The sequence below is a fragment of the Microtus oregoni genome, unplaced genomic scaffold, assembly GCF_018167655.1.
Source record: "Microtus oregoni isolate MIOR12 unplaced genomic scaffold, Mior012 000019F_ref0000042, whole genome shotgun sequence".
Classification (NCBI taxonomy): domain Eukaryota; kingdom Metazoa; phylum Chordata; class Mammalia; order Rodentia; family Cricetidae; genus Microtus; species Microtus oregoni.
In genome coordinates this window covers 34969154-34987723 of record NW_024543078.1, presented here as the reverse complement: position 1 = coordinate 34987723, position 18570 = coordinate 34969154, and the positions used below count along the sequence as shown (strand labels likewise).

General features: G+C 41.7%; 1 protein-coding gene across 1 annotated transcript in view; it reads left to right on the top strand.

Annotated features, from left to right (window-relative positions):
* LOC121459270 (ankyrin repeat domain-containing protein 26-like) overlaps positions 1-18570 on the top strand; it is a 117044-nt gene that overhangs the window by 91543 nt on the left and 6931 nt on the right. The window contains 2 exon segments of the mRNA XM_041668803.1: positions 3909-4110; positions 5440-5614. Coding sequence (XP_041524737.1) covers positions 3909-4110; positions 5440-5614 — 377 coding nt within the window.

The following is an 18570-nucleotide window of genomic DNA, read 5'->3' as shown; positions in this document are numbered from 1 at the left end:
CATGCAAATGAAAGCACCTGGATTTATTCCAGCTCACACTTCTAGATCCCAATCCATCACGGCAGGAACCACAAAAGAACAATGCTCCTGACTCTCATGGGTTCACACTCAGCTAGCTTTTCTTACACAGCCTGGATTGCCTGTCTGGGATAAGCCACAGCACAAGCCACAGCAAGCACCAATTAGCAATCAAGGCCATGCCATACAGAATGCCCACAAGCCAGTCTGATGGCGTAGCTGAGGTTCCCTCTTCCCTGGTGAGTCTAGGTTATCTGAAGTTTACAGTAGAAACTAATCACACATTAGGCCTGAATTGTTTATCTTCTTTAATAAACTGTCTTTTCGATACTTTTGTCAATGTTTATTAAATTTTAATCATTAAATTCCAATTTGATCTCTTTATCTTCAGGGAACACATTTCTCATCACTTAAATTGTTTTGACTTAATAATCCTGTAGCAGTTTCTTCTGGTCTTAGTGGGTATATTAACAAGAGGAGACATACTTGTGCTCCACACTGTCCCACGGACTGTCTGCTCCATCCCTTACTGAGTAGGCTGGTTTCAGATGGTGTCTGTGAATTTCTTTAGGCACTGTGACCAAATTTTGTGTCATGTGTTTATAAACTGTCCCTGAATGCACAAACTGGGCAGGACACAACCTCCTGTCTGTATCCTCCCCGTCCATGCTGGAATGTTGACTATCTTGGCTTTCTTCAGGTCTTATTCAGGGTTGGTGTGAGTTCATGGAAACTGAATTTATGTGTATGTGTGCATACCTGAATGTATGTATGCTCACCGTGTGTATGTGTGGTGCCAGCAGAGGCCAGAGGACAGCATCAGATCCCCTGAAACTGGAGTTACGGGTGGGTGCTACGAATCCAGTTCAGGCCTTCTGCAAAATCAGCCAGTAGTCTGAACCTCTGAACATCTCTCTAGCCCTTAGGTAGTAGTAGTAGTAGTAGTAGTTGTTGTTGTTGTTGTTGTTGTTACAGGGTAAAGATGTAGCTACTTTTTAATCAGCCTGACAATCTGTCTTTCTGAAGTTTTCAATCATGTTCGTTCTACATAATTACTTGAATCTATTGAGTCTTCAACAACATTTTACTGGACATAGAAGTAGCAAACGCTGACAATTCAAAATTTACAAACATCTTTAGGCTTCTAAAATAGAACTCCTAGGGAACTGTTGTTGAACGGAATTCTTAGTGATAACACAAATGGCCGGCGGACCCAGATTCTGTGTGAGAAGTGTAGAAGGGCGGAGAGAGCTATGAGAGGTCCTTTGGATTGCAATCGCCAGTCTGAGAGACAAAATGCTCTAGAGAGCTGCCCTCCGCAGTGTGCAAATGCCCTCCGCAGTGTGCAAATGCCCTCCCATGGGGCTTCCAGCAGGAAGAGCAGGAGGCAGTGCAGTTGGAGAACGTGGCTTTGTTACCTTAGTTTTTATGTCTTGACTTCAGGTCATAACACTTAGGGGCAGAAGTATGTCCATAACTCCGATCAACTGCTTGCTATGGCCTCCTATGTTTTCTTTTATTAACAGATTATAAGATCTACTGTTTTGAATGTATGTTTTATACATTCATGACATGCAGCCTAAGTTTTTTCAATATTCCTATGGTATGTGGTTCTGTGAATTTTTCAGATTATGTGAAACCTCAATGCACTTCAAAAAACACAATGTATACATAGACCAACACTGTTTGAACATGCCTTGTTCAAGTGTAAACTGTAGTTAAATTTGTTCACAGCCGTGCTGTTTAGTTCCTGTTGATTTGGATTTGTTTGAGAAAAATTAAATTTTTAAAAAAGGTGACTCTCATGAGTCTACTTCTCTTTGAATTTCAATATGGGATACATTTAAGTCACATTAAACAACTTGACCCCTCCTTCCTGTTCTTATGATAGCCTCCAGTCCTGTCTGGTCTTCCCTCCTTCTCCCCTCGCCCAGCCCCAGTAATGGGCAGGACCTTTCTGGAAGAATGTTGGAACTTTTGCATTACAATATGTCCTATGGAGCCCAGGGAATGGAATGCAGTAGTGTGGATGAGAATGGTCCCCACGGGCTCACATAACAAGATAATTGCCTCTCCCCCACACCCTGCCATTTGGTAGAACTGCTTGGGTAGGACTAGGAGGTGTGGCCTTGCTGGAGGAGGTGTGTCACTGGGGCTGGGCTTGAGGTTTAGAGAGATGCCTGCTGCCTGCTGTACTGCTCCTGGTACGTCTCTTTCACTCTGCCTCTTGGTTTTGTCTCAAGATGTAAGTTCTCAGTACTGTTCTAGTACCGTGCCTGCCTCCTGCTGTGTTCACAGCCATGACCTTCGGTGGACTCTAACCCTCTGAAAGTTAGCCCTGAATTAAAATTTTATAAGTTGCCTTGATCATAGTGTTTTTATCACAATAGAGAAGTATCTAAGACAGCTACATTTAAGTTACATTAAACCCTTCCTAATCCTGTTCAGACAGCCTCCGGTTCTCTGCAATGTAGACAGAACCTTTTGCTAACCTATTGTACCCTAACTTAAGATTTTATTCAATTGTTTGCTGGGAATGGACACTTTTTAGGCAGTCCATGGGCTCTGCAGTTCCCTGGAAGCTTTTTTCAGTTGCAGATGCTTTCTGCACAAGCATTTGTCATGCTCTGCTGTTGAAGGGGTCGCAGATCTGCAGCGTCCTGCCACACTGCTCTCTTCCCTCCTGCATCCTGCCCTGTGATCTCTGCAGACTCACCTCCCTCAGCACGGAGAATCCAGGAGACTCCACATCAGTTCAGTCTCCTTATTTTCTGCCTGAACCCTCTCTTTATAGGGAGAGATGACATTGGGAGACCTTTCTCATCTGTTTTCTGTCAATCATAGATTGTTATCTTTATAATCCATTATCTTAATAATTGTCAAAGGGAATATTTTGGCTGTTTTGGTTTTCTTGTTTCATGTTGAAATGAAATCCGTATCTGTTGCACCACCTTGACTGGAAGTAGATGGCAATGGATCTCCATGAACGAATGGACCAGCTAGAGAGCTTCCCCTTCTCCATGTCACTGACTCCAGCTCATCCCACATTTCTCAGGGCAGCTTTTTCCTCCTTGACACATCTGCCTTGAGCCCATCTTATATTAATTTTCATAGGTGATCATAGGACTGTCTCTTACAGTGCTTATCTGAATATATAATGCTCATTTATCTGAATATAAAACATTCATTTATCTGAATATATAATGCACATTTTGTGTCATTTCTCCTCTAGATTTGAAACTAAACAAAAATGAGGTGTATTAGTCAGGGTTCTCTGGAGTGACAGAACTCATAGAAAGAATACATTTATATAAAGGGAATGTACTAGAATGACTAACAGGCTGTGGTCCAGCTAGTCCAACAATGGCTGTCTACCAACAGAAGGCCCAGGAATCCAGTGGTTGTTCAGTCCATGAGGCAGGATGTCTGAGCTGGCCCTCAGCATATGCTGGAACCCTGAAAATGCAAGTGGAGGAATGGACTTGCTAGAGAGCAGGCAGGAAAGGAGAGCAGGCTTCCTTCTCCACGTCCTTCCTATCGGCTTCCAGCAGGAGGTGTGGTCCAGATTAGAGGGGCATCTTCCCACCTCAGAAGGTCTGGATTAGAAGTAGGTCTTCCCACTTCTAAATTATTTAATTAAGAAAAACGCTACAGGTGTGTCTACTGATTTGGCTTTTAGTCAACCCCAGATGTAGTCAGGCTGCCGGCCGAGAAAGGCCACCACACAAGGTCTCGTTTGTTTTATCTGCAGGATTCCAGCCTGCGTGATCCTCGTTAGAGGCATGTGGTGCTTGTTGTTCAGCGTATGAGTGGCTGACGTGAAGACGTGGTCCCTATGTACAATATATGCTCGTGTGTAATTTATTCTGGCGCTGTCCTCTCTCATACAGACTCTAGCAGCCTGCTGAAACTCTGGGATATGATTCATTCATATGAAAGACTGATGGAGCTTAAGAACAGCCACTGCGAACTGCTTACAAGAAAACTTGAGAACATGGAAAACAGGGCTAGCGGAGTGCAGAGAGAACAGACGGAAATAAAATCCTGGTTACCGTATAGAGGAGGAGAATGGGAAGACCTCTGCACTTTGAGGCATGGCATCTTATTTGGTTTTTTAATTAAAATTTTTATTTTCATGCTATATGTATATGTGTGTGTGCCTACATGTGAATCTGTGTACCACACGCATGCAGTGCCCCCAGGGGCCAGAAGAGGGAGGGCATCAGATTGCCTGGACCTGGAGTTACAGATGACTGAGCCACTCTCTGAGGGCTAGCAATCCAACCCCGGTCCTGTGCAGGAGCAGCCAGTGTTTTTCTCCACTGAGCCATCTCTCCAGCCCTGTGACACCTTAGTCTTGAAGAAACAGTTGAGCCATCATATTGTGTTGTAGATCTGAAGTAGAATTCTCATCATTGCTGGCGTAAGGTCTAGTGCCCTAGAGGAAGACATTTTCAGTCCTGTGGAGTGTAAAATTATTGGGGAAAGTGGAACCAACTCATTTAGGTATGAGCATTTTAAATAAATAAATTCACAATTTTTAAAACTGAAATTCAAGTGGCTATGATGAATTCCATTATTCACTCAGGACTGAGAATTTGTGATCATTCTCAGACCTTTCTGTTTCAATTGATGCTGCAAGAAATACCATTTGGACTTTATTTTCTAAATTTCTAAATATTTAGGAAAAATCGTCCATATATAATTACTTGTTTAAAGTATAGGAATCATTTTTAAAGGCTTGGATCAATACAGTTACTTCTTCTAAAGAAAGCTTAATATTCATTGATAGCTCCAGCCAAAGAGTATAAAAGAATCATCTCTCAACTCAAATATTTTTAAACTTATATTTTTATAAGTTTACATTGCTAGGGATCCAACAACGGTAGCCATGACTGACAAGCTCTCTAGAGGCTGTTAACCTGGGCCCCATCTGTACTTTTAACACAAATAAAATAAAAAGAAAATGGAGGTCACTGGTTAATTTTTTCAGTATATATCTTTCATACATTGATAAAATTAATTCATATTTCTATAAACTACAATACTGTTGAATGAGGAGGTTATGTATTGTTCACAAAAGACCGTCAAGCTTCTTTTGCAATAAATAATACTGAGATATGCTTAAAGTGTTAGCAACAGACAGAATGAGCGATAATGAACACTAAGTTCCTCCTCTGGGTCCTGAGTTATGGCTACAGACAGAGCCAGCGTGTGAACATCTGGAGGTTCTTCTTTGCAATGAAATCATCTGAGACACATCTGGCACATTGTATGGTGATGAAATTTTATTTCAAGTCAACTTACTTCGTTATTTTGAAAGGTAATAAATCAAGAAGTTGGTCTGTTAGTATAAGAAAATCACATCCCACAATGAACGTTTTTCCTAAAAATTAGTTGTAATATGTTTTAATACTTCAGGTTCCCCTTGAAACCAGGTGAGAAGCAAGAACATGCTGAGTCTATGTTTCAACAAAAGAAGGTGCAGCTGAGCAGAAGAGAGGAGCAATGCGGTGAACATGTGGAACAGACTCAGCACCCAGAAATCGGGAAAATGATTGCAGATGCAAAGGCCATAGAAAACGATTTGAGACAGGTAAACTCATCGTGAGTAAAAGTCCATATTTCTCAGGGCTTGATATTAGTTGGCTCTCTTCGATTTTGTGTGGTTTTAGATAAATACTTGTGATTAGCAGAAAATTATCAGGAAAAAAAAAGTATTGCTTGCCAATTCCTCACTGAAAATAGGAAAACATGCAGTTACACCAACTTGAGACTTGCACCTCATCAATGAATTGAAAGTAGGAAGATTAAATTTAAATAGTTATCCCAAACTATAGCTAAGACAGAACATCTCTCAAACCATTTCCTAAAACAAACATCTTGTTTTCATCTAAAATATCATGTTAGTTTTTATCATCACTAGCACATATATTCCTGTGATCATTCATATATGTAGATATAAGTCAATTTTCAAATTATGGGTTTTGAGGTATTTCTGGAAATTCAGACATATAAATTTCCATATTTTACCAGTTCTATCAATTTGCATATCCAATAATACCCAATAATACGTGCCTCAGTGTTAGAGTAAACATCCGTTAATTTCCTGTAGATGGCAGGTAGTATTGATTTGGGCATGGTGGAAATAAAGTCCTGCTGTTACAGCTCAGTTAATTCTACAGTTACAGAACAGACGTCCCCATGGGCAGTGTCCAGGGTAAAGTGCAGACCGATGGTCTTAACAGCTTATTGCTCATTTTAGTTGCAGGGACTACAGGACCAACTCTCAGAGACAGCACAGAGTTCTGGGAAGACGCAAGCCAGCTTACAAAGGTATAAAGTAGGGTAGTGCACGGATTCCCGTGAGCTCTGCAGAAAGAACAGTGTAGTATAGAAACTCTAACCCTATGTTAATGGGTGCCCTTTGGGGAAGCCAGGAAACTCGCTCAGAATTATGATGGTTGAAATGCATTGTTTAAGTCTTGGACGTTGCTCAGCTGGACAGCTTGGTATATCTGTGTGTACCAAGTGGAAAGGTTTAGTTCTAAACCCTGCAAAAATTAAATGTGCAAATTTACACTATTATGCACATTATCCACAAAACACAGCAGGGAGAAGATGAAAACTTCCAAACCACATGCTTTTCAGATATTAATAATGAAATTATTCTTTCAGATGTTAGTTCAGAAACTGTGATAATGTTTTTTAAAACTATATATGTGAATCAGTACCAAATGCATTTTAGGCTTGAAATTCGACTTTCCAAGTTAAAAATTACACTGAGGGAGCAATCAGCAAAACTTGAACAGATTCAGAATCAACTGCTGCACGAAGGTTTGGTGAGTCTTGTTTCCTTCTGCCATATTAAAAATGTCTTCTCTAGGTGGGTGTTCATGCTGTAGACTCTTCTGTCTGGGTAGTAGAGCCTTCGCTGGCCATCACTGAAGTGGAATCCCAGACAGAAGATTCCCTCCTGATTCCCACACTGCCTTCCCAGCTTCACCATCACATGACGACAGCGTGAACGCCAGGAGCCCCTGTAACCTGGTAACTCTGAAAAGCAGGTGCTGTGTGGGTCCGTTGTTAGTGACAACATCACAGAAACTGGGGCTCTCAGTCTTCCACATCAGGAAGGGTCACTGAAAAGTAATTCGAGATTTCTTAGAAACTGGCCCCATTTATTCCGATGCTTTTCACACATCAGAAAGAAGAACATGTTGAAGGGTCTTCTGTATACAAGAATGCCAAGGATGTCCTTTTATTGTCGTTCAGAAATGTACTGAATAGAAACAGTGAAGTTTGAGAGCTGTATAGCCGGATTTCAGGCCTATTTAGCTTATTCAAAAAGAATGAGGCAGGGGCTAGACAGATGGCTCAGTGGTTAAAAGCACTTGATGCTCTTTCAGAGGACCCAGTTTTCATTCCCAACACCCACATGATGGCTCAAAACTGCCTGTAAGTCCAGTTCTGTGGGATCTGATACCATCTCCGACCTACAGGGACACAAGGCATGTACACAGTATACATATATACATGCACACAAAACATTTCTACATATAAAGTAAAATAAACCTTTAAAAATGAGGCATATTTTACAGGTTTGCCCCAAAATGTATAAGGAATTAGGCTTAGAAATAATAGCCTCTTAGAAGCCTACTATGACTCAAAAAATAGATGAGTTTTTACCCCCGGCTCCATCAGCAGACGTTAACTCCTCCATAGTGTCCTCAATATGCCAGAGATTACCAGAGCTGATATTTTACATAGGCAGTTAAACAGTTTTGTGCAAATTGTCTGGGTGGGTGGAAAATGGCCTCCAGCAATATAGTTGTTAGCCTCCATCTGAAAGGGAATTTCAGAACATTTACCCAAGGTTGTCAGTGTAGCAAAGGAAAAGAAAGGGAAACGGCTGGTGATGTGTGCATGAAAACGTCTACTATCTAAAAAGAGAGACAAGGCAGAGATTCTGGACCACAGCTTCACATTGCCAAAGTCTGAAAAGTGTGACTTTCAAAGTAGTGCCAACCAAAACCAGCAGGAAATGCATACCATGAGCATCCCCGATGGAATCCGTGCAGAGGCCCAGGTTCCATTCCCAGAACCCATGTGGTGTTCCCAACCATCTGTAACTCTGGTTCCAGGGGAACTGATGCCCTCTTCTGGCCTCCATGTGTATCAAGTACACACACATACATGCAGACTCTCACACATGTACATAAAATAAAATAAATCCTTTTTAAAATCAGATTTTAAGTTAGTAGAAGGTGCTGGATGACAAAAAGAATTTTAGATAGATTGTGTGTTAAGGAATTTTGGAACCCACTGGGAGGGGTAAGTCAGGATGGTAGGGAATCCCGAGGAGTCAAGCAGAGTTTTATACTGTGTAGTGTTAGCATGAAGACACTTCTTAAAGAAAAATAGTAAGTGAAGAAGAAAATTTCAAACTTCCAGGAGAATTCTCACAGAGAATAAATATTTTCTCATCCTAAAGTCAGGTGAGAAAGACTTAACAAATTATAAGAATGTAAATTCTACTGGTATTGGCACAGACAGGTGGAGCAATAGAATCAATTCAAAGACCCAAATACTAATCCACACACCTATCAACACCTGATTTTTAACAAAGAAGCTGAAATTATATAATGTTATATAATGGAAAAAAGAAAGCATCTTCAACAAATGGTGCTGGCATAACTTGATGTCAACATGTAGAAAAATGCAAATAGATCTATATCTATCCCCATGCACAAAACTCAAGTCCAAATGGATCAAAGACCTCAATATGAATCCGACCACACTGAACCTGATAGAAGAGAAAGTGAGAAGCAGCTTTCAATGCATGGGCACAGAAGATCACTTCTTAAATATAACACCAGTAGCGCAGACACTGAGAGCAACAATAAATAAATGGGACCTCCTGAAACTGAGAAGCTTCTGTAAAGCAAAGGACACAGTCAATAAGACAAAAGGGCAGCCTACTAAGTGGGAAAAGATCTTCACCAACCCTACATCAGACAGAAGACTTATCTCTAAAATATATAAAGAACTCAAGAAAAAATTAGTTAATCCAGTTAAAAAATGTGGTACAGATCTAAACAGAATTCTCAACATGATGGAGGAAGGTCATTGGCTAATAAAGGAACTGCCTTGGCCCATTTTATTGGTTAGAAGATAGGTGGGAGGAGTAAACAGAACAGAACGCTGGGAGGAAGAGGAAGTGAGGTCAGACTCCACAGCTCTCCTCTCGGGAGCAGATGCCTCAGAGAGAGAGATGCCATGCTCCGCTCTCCCAGGCAGACGCACACGATGAAGCAAGATGCCAGGTTAGACAAGCTGAATCTTTCCCGGTAAGACCGGTGCTCACAGATTATTAGAGATGGGTTGATCGGGATGTGAGAATTAGCCTGTAAGGGCTAGAGCTAAAGGGCCAAGCAGTGTTTAAATGAATACAGTTTGTGTGTTGTTATTTCGGGGCATAAGCTAGCCAGGCGGCTGGGGTGCCAGGGACGCAGCCCCGACGCCCTTTTTACTACATCAACAGAATAATTTCAAATGGCCAAAGACACTTAAGGAAATGTTCAACATCCTTAGCCATCAGGAAAATGCAAATCAAAATGACTCTGAGATTCCATCTTACACCTCTCAGAATTGCTAAGATCAAAAACACACTGATGACAGCTTATGCTGGAGAGGATGCAGTGTAAGGGGAACACTCCCCCATTGCTGGTGAGAATGCAAATTTGTACAACCACTCTGGAAATCAGTATGATGGTCTCTCAGAAAATTTGAAATCAACCTACCTCAGGGCCCAGCAATACCACTCTTGGACATATACCCAAAGGATGCTCAATCATACTACAAGGACTTTTATTCAACTATGTTCATAGCAGTATTATTTGCAATAGCCAGAACCTGGAAACAACCTAGATGCCCCTCAACCGAAGAATGGATAAAGAAAATGTGGTACGTTTACATAATGGAGTCCTACTCAGTGGGGGAAATAAAAAAGATATCTTGAAATTTGCATGCAAATGAATGGAACTAGAAAACACTATCCTGAGAGAGGTAACCCAGACCCAGAAAGATAAACATGGTATGTACTCACTTGTAAGTGGATACTAGCTGTAAAGCAAAGGATAATCAGCCTAGTTCATGATCTTAGAGAAGCTAAGCTTGTTGCTTAGGTGAACCCTAAGGAAAATATATATAGATTCCCCTGGGAAGGGGAAATAGACAAGATCTCATGACAAAGAGCATGAGAGCATAGGGGTTTGGAGGAAAGGGAGGGTGGAAGAGGAGGAGGAGGGGAGAAGGGGAGGGTGAAGAAGAACTTGAGGGAACGGGATAGTTGAGATGGGGGAAGGACAGAGATAGAGAGCAAGAAAAAAAATATTTTGATTGAAGGAGCCATTATGGGGCTAGCAAGAAACCTGGAACTAGAGAAATTCCCAGGAATCCACAAGGATGACCCCAGCTAAGACCCTAAGCAATATTGGAGAGAGTGTCCAAACTGGCCTTGCCCTGTAATCAGATTGATGACTATATTAAATGTCACCATAGAACCTTCATCCAGCAGCTGGTGGAAACAGAGGCAGAGACCCACAGTGAAGCACTGGACTGAACTCCCAAAGTGCAGTCAAAGAGAGGGGGAAGTGAGAATATGAGCAAAGAGGTCAAGACCATGATGGGGACACCCAGTGAAACAGCTTACCTGAGCTAATGGGAGCTCACCAACTCTGGCTGGACAGGGAAGGAATCAACATAGGGCCAAACTAGTCCCTCTGAATGTGGGTGACAGTTGTATGGTTGGGGCAGATGAGGGACCACTGGCAGTGAGACCAGGATTTACCCCAACTGCATGTACTGGCTTTTGGAACCCATTCTCTTTGGAAGGACACCTTGCTCAGCCTAAATATAGTAGGGAGGGCCTTGGTCCTTCCTCAAAGCACTGTACTTTACCCTATCTGAGGAGTGGATTGGGGTGGGGTAGGAGGGAAGGTGGAGGGAATAGGAGGAGGGGAGGGAGTGGGAACTGGGATTGGTATGTAAAATGAAAAGATAGTTTGTTTTCTTTTAAAAAGAAAAAAGAAAACCACACACAAAAAATGTAAATTCTATAAAAAATTAATGATGAGGGGGACTTGAGAGATGGCTCATCAGTTAAGAGCACTGGCTGTTCTTCCAGAGGACCCAGGCTCAGTTCCCAGCACCCACTCTGGTGGCTCACAATGATCTGTAGCTGCAGCTCCAGTACCTCCGACACCCTCTTTTGGCCTCTGCAGGCTCCTGCACACACATGGCATGCATTCATAGACATGAACACACATGGGGGGGGCAAATAAAAAATTATAAATTTCTTTAAAAATTAATGATAAATATAAAAATAGATGAGAGCTGCTTTTGAGAAGTTATTTTTTTATTTGACCCCAAATGGAATGCTACAGACTTGTACAAAAGCATTTTACTCATAAGCTTACAAAAGATGATTTTATAAAATAAGACTAAGACTCCTGATTCTTTTAAATATTTTTATAATTTTTTTAAAGCTTGGAGATGAAACAGAGAAGCTCGTTCAGCAGACACAATCTCTAGAAAGTGCTCTGGAAAAACAGATGGATAAAAGTGAAGAATTGATGACAGAGCTAACTGGGTAAGATCTTGAATTTTAAATCTTTTCAGTCATTAATTAGCTTCGTCATAATTTTTATTATTTCATATTTTTGAGGATTTCATATATGAGTGCCATATTTGCTTTTTTATTTCCCCTCCTTCTGACTCCTCTCATGTCCCCCAATTCCCTCTCAAGGTCATAGCCTCTTTTTCTTTCATTTTTATTGCTACATATATATGTGTGTATATATGTATAAATACAACCTCCTGAGTTCACTTCATATTGTTCCCATGCATGTATTTTAGGGTGAGCACTTGGTGTTGTAACTTATGTATATGAGTGTTTTGACTGCATGCATGCCTGTGCATGACATGCGTGCCTGGTGCCCACCAGAAGAGGGTGTTGGCTCCCCTGGAACTGGAGTTGCAGGTGGTTGTGAGCTGCTATGTGAATGCTGGGACCCAAATTCATGTCCTCTGCAAGAGCAGGGAGAGCTCCTAAGCCTAGGGTCATTTCTCCAGCCCTTGGATTACATCTCTGTCAGATTCTTTGGATGATATTCTACCAACTGTTTGTAGATTGTCAAGGTTGTTCCTGGGGTTATCTATCAGTAAAAGATGGAAGTATTGGGGGATTTTGCCTTGGTAGATCTGTGATAACTTATCAGTGAAAGTCAGTTTGAAGAGCTTTGAAGCTGGAGTGACCCTTCTGATTTGACCTTAGTAAGGATAGCAATAGTCCTACCATCTACAGGAAACATAGCAGTCAAATATACATCCTGAGAATGGAAGGATGGGGAAATACAGCAAGCAAATGGGAGCTGGAAAACAATTAGGAGCACAAATGCTCATCTGACTGAGTGGTATTTAAGACGAATTTGAAGAGATGGCAAAGGTCATGCAAATTAACAAATTCTCTTCCAAGAATACAGAACACTTGTAAACAGACATGCATGTAATGCTCAGGCTCACAGTTTAAATAAACCTAAAAACTGGGCTAAGTTGAAAGGTAGATCAAGATGAGCTTACGAGACTCCTGCAGAATACTCCCACTAACAACTGTGGACTACGGTTTCTAGACGCCCATATCACTTTCCCAAAGATAAATAACATGCTAGGCCAGAAAAGAAAATCTTGATAAATACAAAAAATCAAAATGATTTCTTGATTCTTTCGGGATCACAATGGAATGGACTTGAAATCAGTAGGAAGTGAAATGGCAGCTCCTTGACAAATCTGTGGGCACTGAGCAGAACACTACTGAATGGTGAGCATTCCCTCAACCACTGCACTTAAACTCCCGTCCTCCCTCAGGGCTTTTTGCACGCTCTTCCTCTTCTTCTCGTGTACCAGAGTAAACAACTACCAGCGTGTATTTGCATCTCGCAGTGGCATTTGTATATAAGTATGTTTTTCTGCTTCACCCCAGTTACTAATCTCTGAGTTACAGATAATCTTTAATAACTTGTGTTATTGTGTTCAGGCGGCAACAAGCCCAGGAAGCCGCAGTTTCAAAATCATGTGGGGCTTTTTGTTTTAGTTTGGTTTTTTTTGTTTTGTTTTTTGTTTTCTACTGCTGAATCAGGAAAACCTCTCTTAAAGGAACCATGACCAGCAAACAAAGCCCATCCCGAAAAAAAAAAAAAACAATGAGGCTAAACTTTGTTTTTTAGTGTCTATAATTCCTTTTCAAGCCCTCTCAGGTTTTATGTGGATTTAGCTAGCACACAGTGGAGCACCAATCTGTTGTAGGAGGTCGCTTGTTCGTTCTCAGCCATTCAGACCTGAAATAATCACACAGAAACCATATTATTTGCAAGACTGTTTAGGCAATAGCTTAAGCATATTTCTGGCTAACTCATATCTTTAATTAACCTATCTCCATTAATCTGTGATCTGTGTATTGTCATGAGGCTGTGGCTTACCGAGTAAAGTTCTGGCTTCTGTCTCCAGCAGGGCTACATGGCTTCTCCCTGACTCTGCCTTCTTTCTCCCAGCATTCAGTTTAGTTTTTCCCTGCCTAGCTCTATTCTGCTAAGCCACTGGCCAAAACAGCTTCTTTATTTATTAACCAATAAAAGCAACACATAGACAGAAGGAACTCCCACACCAACAGGGTCCAGGAGCCCCTGAGCTGGAGCTGACCTGAATGCCTCCTCCCTATCTTTTCTGGTATCAGAAGGTGCTATGCAAGATTTCAAGGGGTGAGAACAACAATAAGCCCACCTAGCTGGGATGCCTATGAACTACAACAATCAGCACGGCACAATATCTGTAAGGGTGCAGTAGTGGTATGACTACTTTAGAGGAAACCAACAGTTCCCTTAAGGCCCACTCAACAAAAGGGGAATCATGCCTGGTATGGAAACCTAAGCAATCACACAGGGTAAGTGAAGTCATGGATCTTGGAGGAACACCTACAACCACTACTTTACTAAACCAGTGTGATTTCTTACTACTTTCTGAACATTTCTCTTTACACCCACAAATAAGTGTAGCTCTTGCACCTCTTCAAAGAAATGTCTCTTTGCAATAAACAGAGACAATTATAAAAAAAATTCACAACTGATCAAAATGCAAAGAGCAAGTGATTGTGCGGTGACCAGTTTCAGCTAGTGCATCTCAAGTTATCTCCCACACCTAAGACTCAGGAATCAGGGCAGAGGAAGAGTGGAAAGGCTGTAGGAGACAAAGGAACATGGAGCTTGCTGTGAGATGGAGTGTCAAGAAGCTACAACCATGAAATCTCGTCAACATGACACACTAACATGGAAGAGGGAGCCTATAGAGCCTCAGCTGCAGGCCATAAGAAACGCTGGGAGTGGAGGAAACAGTCTTCCCCAGGGAAGAGCCCTCCGACTGGCTGTCCAATACAAGTAACATTAGATGTGCTGAGCAGGTACATGTATATATTTAGAGCTAAATACATGTGACAATATTTAAAGAAATAGAAGCCATGAATTTGAGAAAGAGGGGTACATGGGAAGGGTTAGTGAGAGGGGGAAAAAAGGAGAAAAACTATGTAATTCTATTTTAATTTTAAAAAGTAAGATTATAATTTCAGGCAGGAAAGATGGCTCCATGGTTAAGAGCACTTGCTGCTCTTCCAGAGAACACAGATTCAGTTGCTACTACCCACATGGTGACTCATAACCTGGCCTCTGTAACTCCAGGCCTGGAGATTTGGCATCCTTTTGCAGCCTCCATGAACATGAGGCATACATGTGGTGCACATACATACATGTAGGCAAAACACACACGCACAAAAAAAATTTAAAGATTATAATTTCATTAGAATGCTTTCAAATCATTTTAGGCTGAGACAAATGAGATATTCATAACTTACAGTTTTGTTCCTTTTTATGATATTGCATATTGTCTGCTCAAATTATTAAATATTGATGCTGGAAACACTCATATGCCAATTCTGTACATTTTTACAGATTTAAGAAACTCTTTGAGGAGACAAAAAAGAAGCTAAATAAGCATGAAGGCAGAGGACTCAGTGGTCCTGGAGATTTAAAAACCAGCCAATTTGATATGCATATCCCAATTAGTACGCTGAGGCATGAGGTAATTTCAATAATCTGTAAGATTCAATATCTCTTGCTTTGGATAAATATATTCATTGGCCAGTAAAAAATTTAAAAAAAACTTCACTGACTTGAAATCAATAAAATGGATTTTTTTCTATTAAAGGTGAGTTGTGATGATTCTCTTTATATCTTATTTATTAGATTTATTTATTTTATTTTATGGTATGAGTGCTTTGCCTGCCTGTTGGTCTGTATACCACATGCATGCCTACTGCCCTCAGAGGCAAGAAAAGGGCAGGGAGTTACAGATGATTGTGAGCCATCATGTGGATACCTGGTACCCAACTCAGGTCCCCTGGAAGAGTAACAAGACTCCTGACTACCGAGCCATCTCTCCAGCCCCTCTCAATGCTGGCAAATGACTTAGCAACAAACAGTCCACTGTTACAATGTCACAATCATAAGCACCTTTGTCAGTTCTGTTTGCCAGCAGCGTTATGGGCTGTAGTTGACAGCCTGGGAAAGCCAGTCAGCTGAAGTGTGCGTTACAATTCAGTAACAGGGTGTATATTCACAGATATGCACATATCACCTCAATTTTTCAGTATTTTTAACATCCAAATATGCCCTAAACCTCTCAGCAATTGCTGTTTCATGCTGAGACTTAAGGAACCCAGTACGCTTAACTGCTGTCAAGGTCGTCTCTCTGAACGGTGTGTGAGAGACGCACAGTCTGCGTCCTGGCTGCCTTGGCGTCCCGCTCCTTTCATTCTTTATTGTTCAGCCCGTTGGAACATCTGTAAGCACTTCATTTCCCGTCTTTGCCGATAGCGTCCCGTTATATGGGCAAGCTGTACATTTTATTTACATGCTCACCGATCGATGGACCTCTGGGTTGGCCCCATTTTGAGCTTTGATTACTAACACTGCTCTGGCAGTGCGGAGCCCAAGTTCTGCGCGAAGCGGCTTCCTTTCTTGTGGCTGACTGAGTCACGTGACAGCGCTCTTGCTCGTCTGGGGAGCCACCAGCAGTGTGTGCCTTCCACGGTGACTGCCATCTTCTGTCCACTAGTCCTGAAGGGCATTACAACTTTTCCACTTCCTTGCCAACACTCACTCCATCTTTTTACTTCTGTTCGTTTGTTTTGAAACAGGGTCTCACTATACAGCCCTGGCTGGCTTCAAACTTGCAGAAACTCACCGGCCTCTGCCTCTGCCTCTGCCTCTGCCTCTGCCCCTGCCCCTGCCCCTGCCCCTGCCCCTGCCCCTGCCCCTGCCCCTGCCCCTGCCCCTGCCGGGCTGGGATTAAAGGTGTGAATGACCGCACTGACTTTTTCCATCTTTTTAACTAAACCAAGTTTCCATAACATGGTGGGTGGGTCACATCTACATTCCCCTAACGTGTGGAGCACAGGGGTCTTCCATGGACCTATTGGCGGTTAGTGTACCTCATAGAGGAGGTCTAGATAGATTGTTTCTCCGGCTTTAAATTGGATTAACCTTTCACTGCTATTTGTAGTCCTTTGTATATCTTGGATGTGAATTCTTCATCAGACACATGAACGCGCAAGTATTTTCTTCTTCTAGCCTTTGCACTCCTTGGCGGTGTCTCTAAAGCACGCTGGCACATGGTGATGGAGTCTGCTCAGCTGTTTAGGCTTTAATGTCCTAACACAAAGTTTTGCCTGATTCAATCACAATGACATGTGCCCATGTCCTTTTCTTAGAATTTGTGCATCTCATATCATACTTTTTTTTTTTTTTTTTTTGGATTTTTGAGACAGGGTTTCTCCGTAGCTTTTGGTTCCTGTCCTGGAACTAGCCCTTGTAGACCAGGCTGGCCTCGAACTCACAGAGATCCGCCTGCCTCTGCCTCCCGAGTGCTGGGATTAAAGGCGTGCGCCACCACCGCCCGGCTTCATTTCATACTTTTAATGTTGCATTCTGAGTGGATTTTATTGGTGGTGTTTCATAGTCGCCAACACTTGTTTGTTTTTTTTTTCACATGTGGATACCCAATTGCCCCAGAATCATTTCTTGTTGAAAAAAAATTGTCCTGGAACTAGTTCTTATAGACCAGGTTAGCCTCGAACTCACGGAGATCTGCCTGCCTCTGAGTGCTGGGATTAAAGGCATGCACCACCATGGCTAAAAATATTGTTCTTAAGAAAGGTTTTGCAGCATTTTGTTGAGATTCAATTGATCATAAACATGGGAGTTTGCTTTGGGTCCCGCAAGCCAGGACCAAATCAAGTCGATTTCTCAGGTGAGAACTCTTTTCAGGAGTGTGTGGCTTATCACCAGCTGTCTTCTGTGACAGGTTGCTGGGGTGGAAGCGATAACTTCATTCCAGTTTAGACCTTCTCCTTTTTTTAATTGATATTTATTGAGCTATACATTTTTCTCTGCTCCCCTCCCTGCCTCTCTCCTCCCCCCTTCAAAATCCTCCCCCAAGCCCCCATGCTCACAATTTACTCAAGAGATCTTGTCTTTTTATACTTTCTACTTCCCATGTCGATTAGATCTATGTAAGTCTCTCTTAGTGTCCGCATTGTTGTCTAAATTCTCTGAAATTGTGGTTTGTAGGCTGGCTTTCTTTGCTTTATGTTTAAAAACCACCTATAAATGAGTATATGTGAAAATTGTCTTTCTGTGTCTGGGTTACCTCACTCAAAATAATACTTTCTAGTTCCATCCATTTGCCTGCAAAATTCAAGATGTCGTTATTTTTTTCTGCTGTGTAGTACTCCATTGTGTAAATGTACCACATTTTCCTTATCCATTCTTCGATCAAGGGGCATTTAGGTTGTTTCCGGGTTCTGGCTATAATAAACAAAGCTGCTATGAACATAGTTGAGCACATGTCCTTGTGGCATGATTGAGCATCCTTTGGATATATACCCAAAAGTGGTGTTACTGGGTCTTGAGGAAGGTTGTTTCCTAATTTCCTGAGAAATCACCACACTGATATCCAAAGGGGTTGTACCAGCTTGCATTCTCACCAGCAATGCAGAAGTGTTCCCTTTTCTTCACAACTTCCCCAGCATAAATTGTTATCAGTGTTTTGATTCTTACAGGTGTTAAGATGGAATCTCAGAGTTGTTTTGATTTGCATTTCTCTGATGACTAAGGATGTTGAACATTTCCTTAAGTGTCTTTCAGCCATTTTAGATTCCTCTGTTGAGAGTTCTGTTTAGGTTTGTACTCCATTTTTTTTTATTGGATTATGTGATCTTTTGGTGTCCAGTTTCTTGAGCTTTTTGTATATTTTGGAGATCAGACCTCTGTCTGATGTGGGGTTAGTGAAGATCTTTTCCCATTCTGTAGGCTGTTGTTTTGCCATGTTGACCATGTCCTTTGCTTTATAGAAGCTTTTCAGTTTCAGGAGGTCCCATTTATTAGT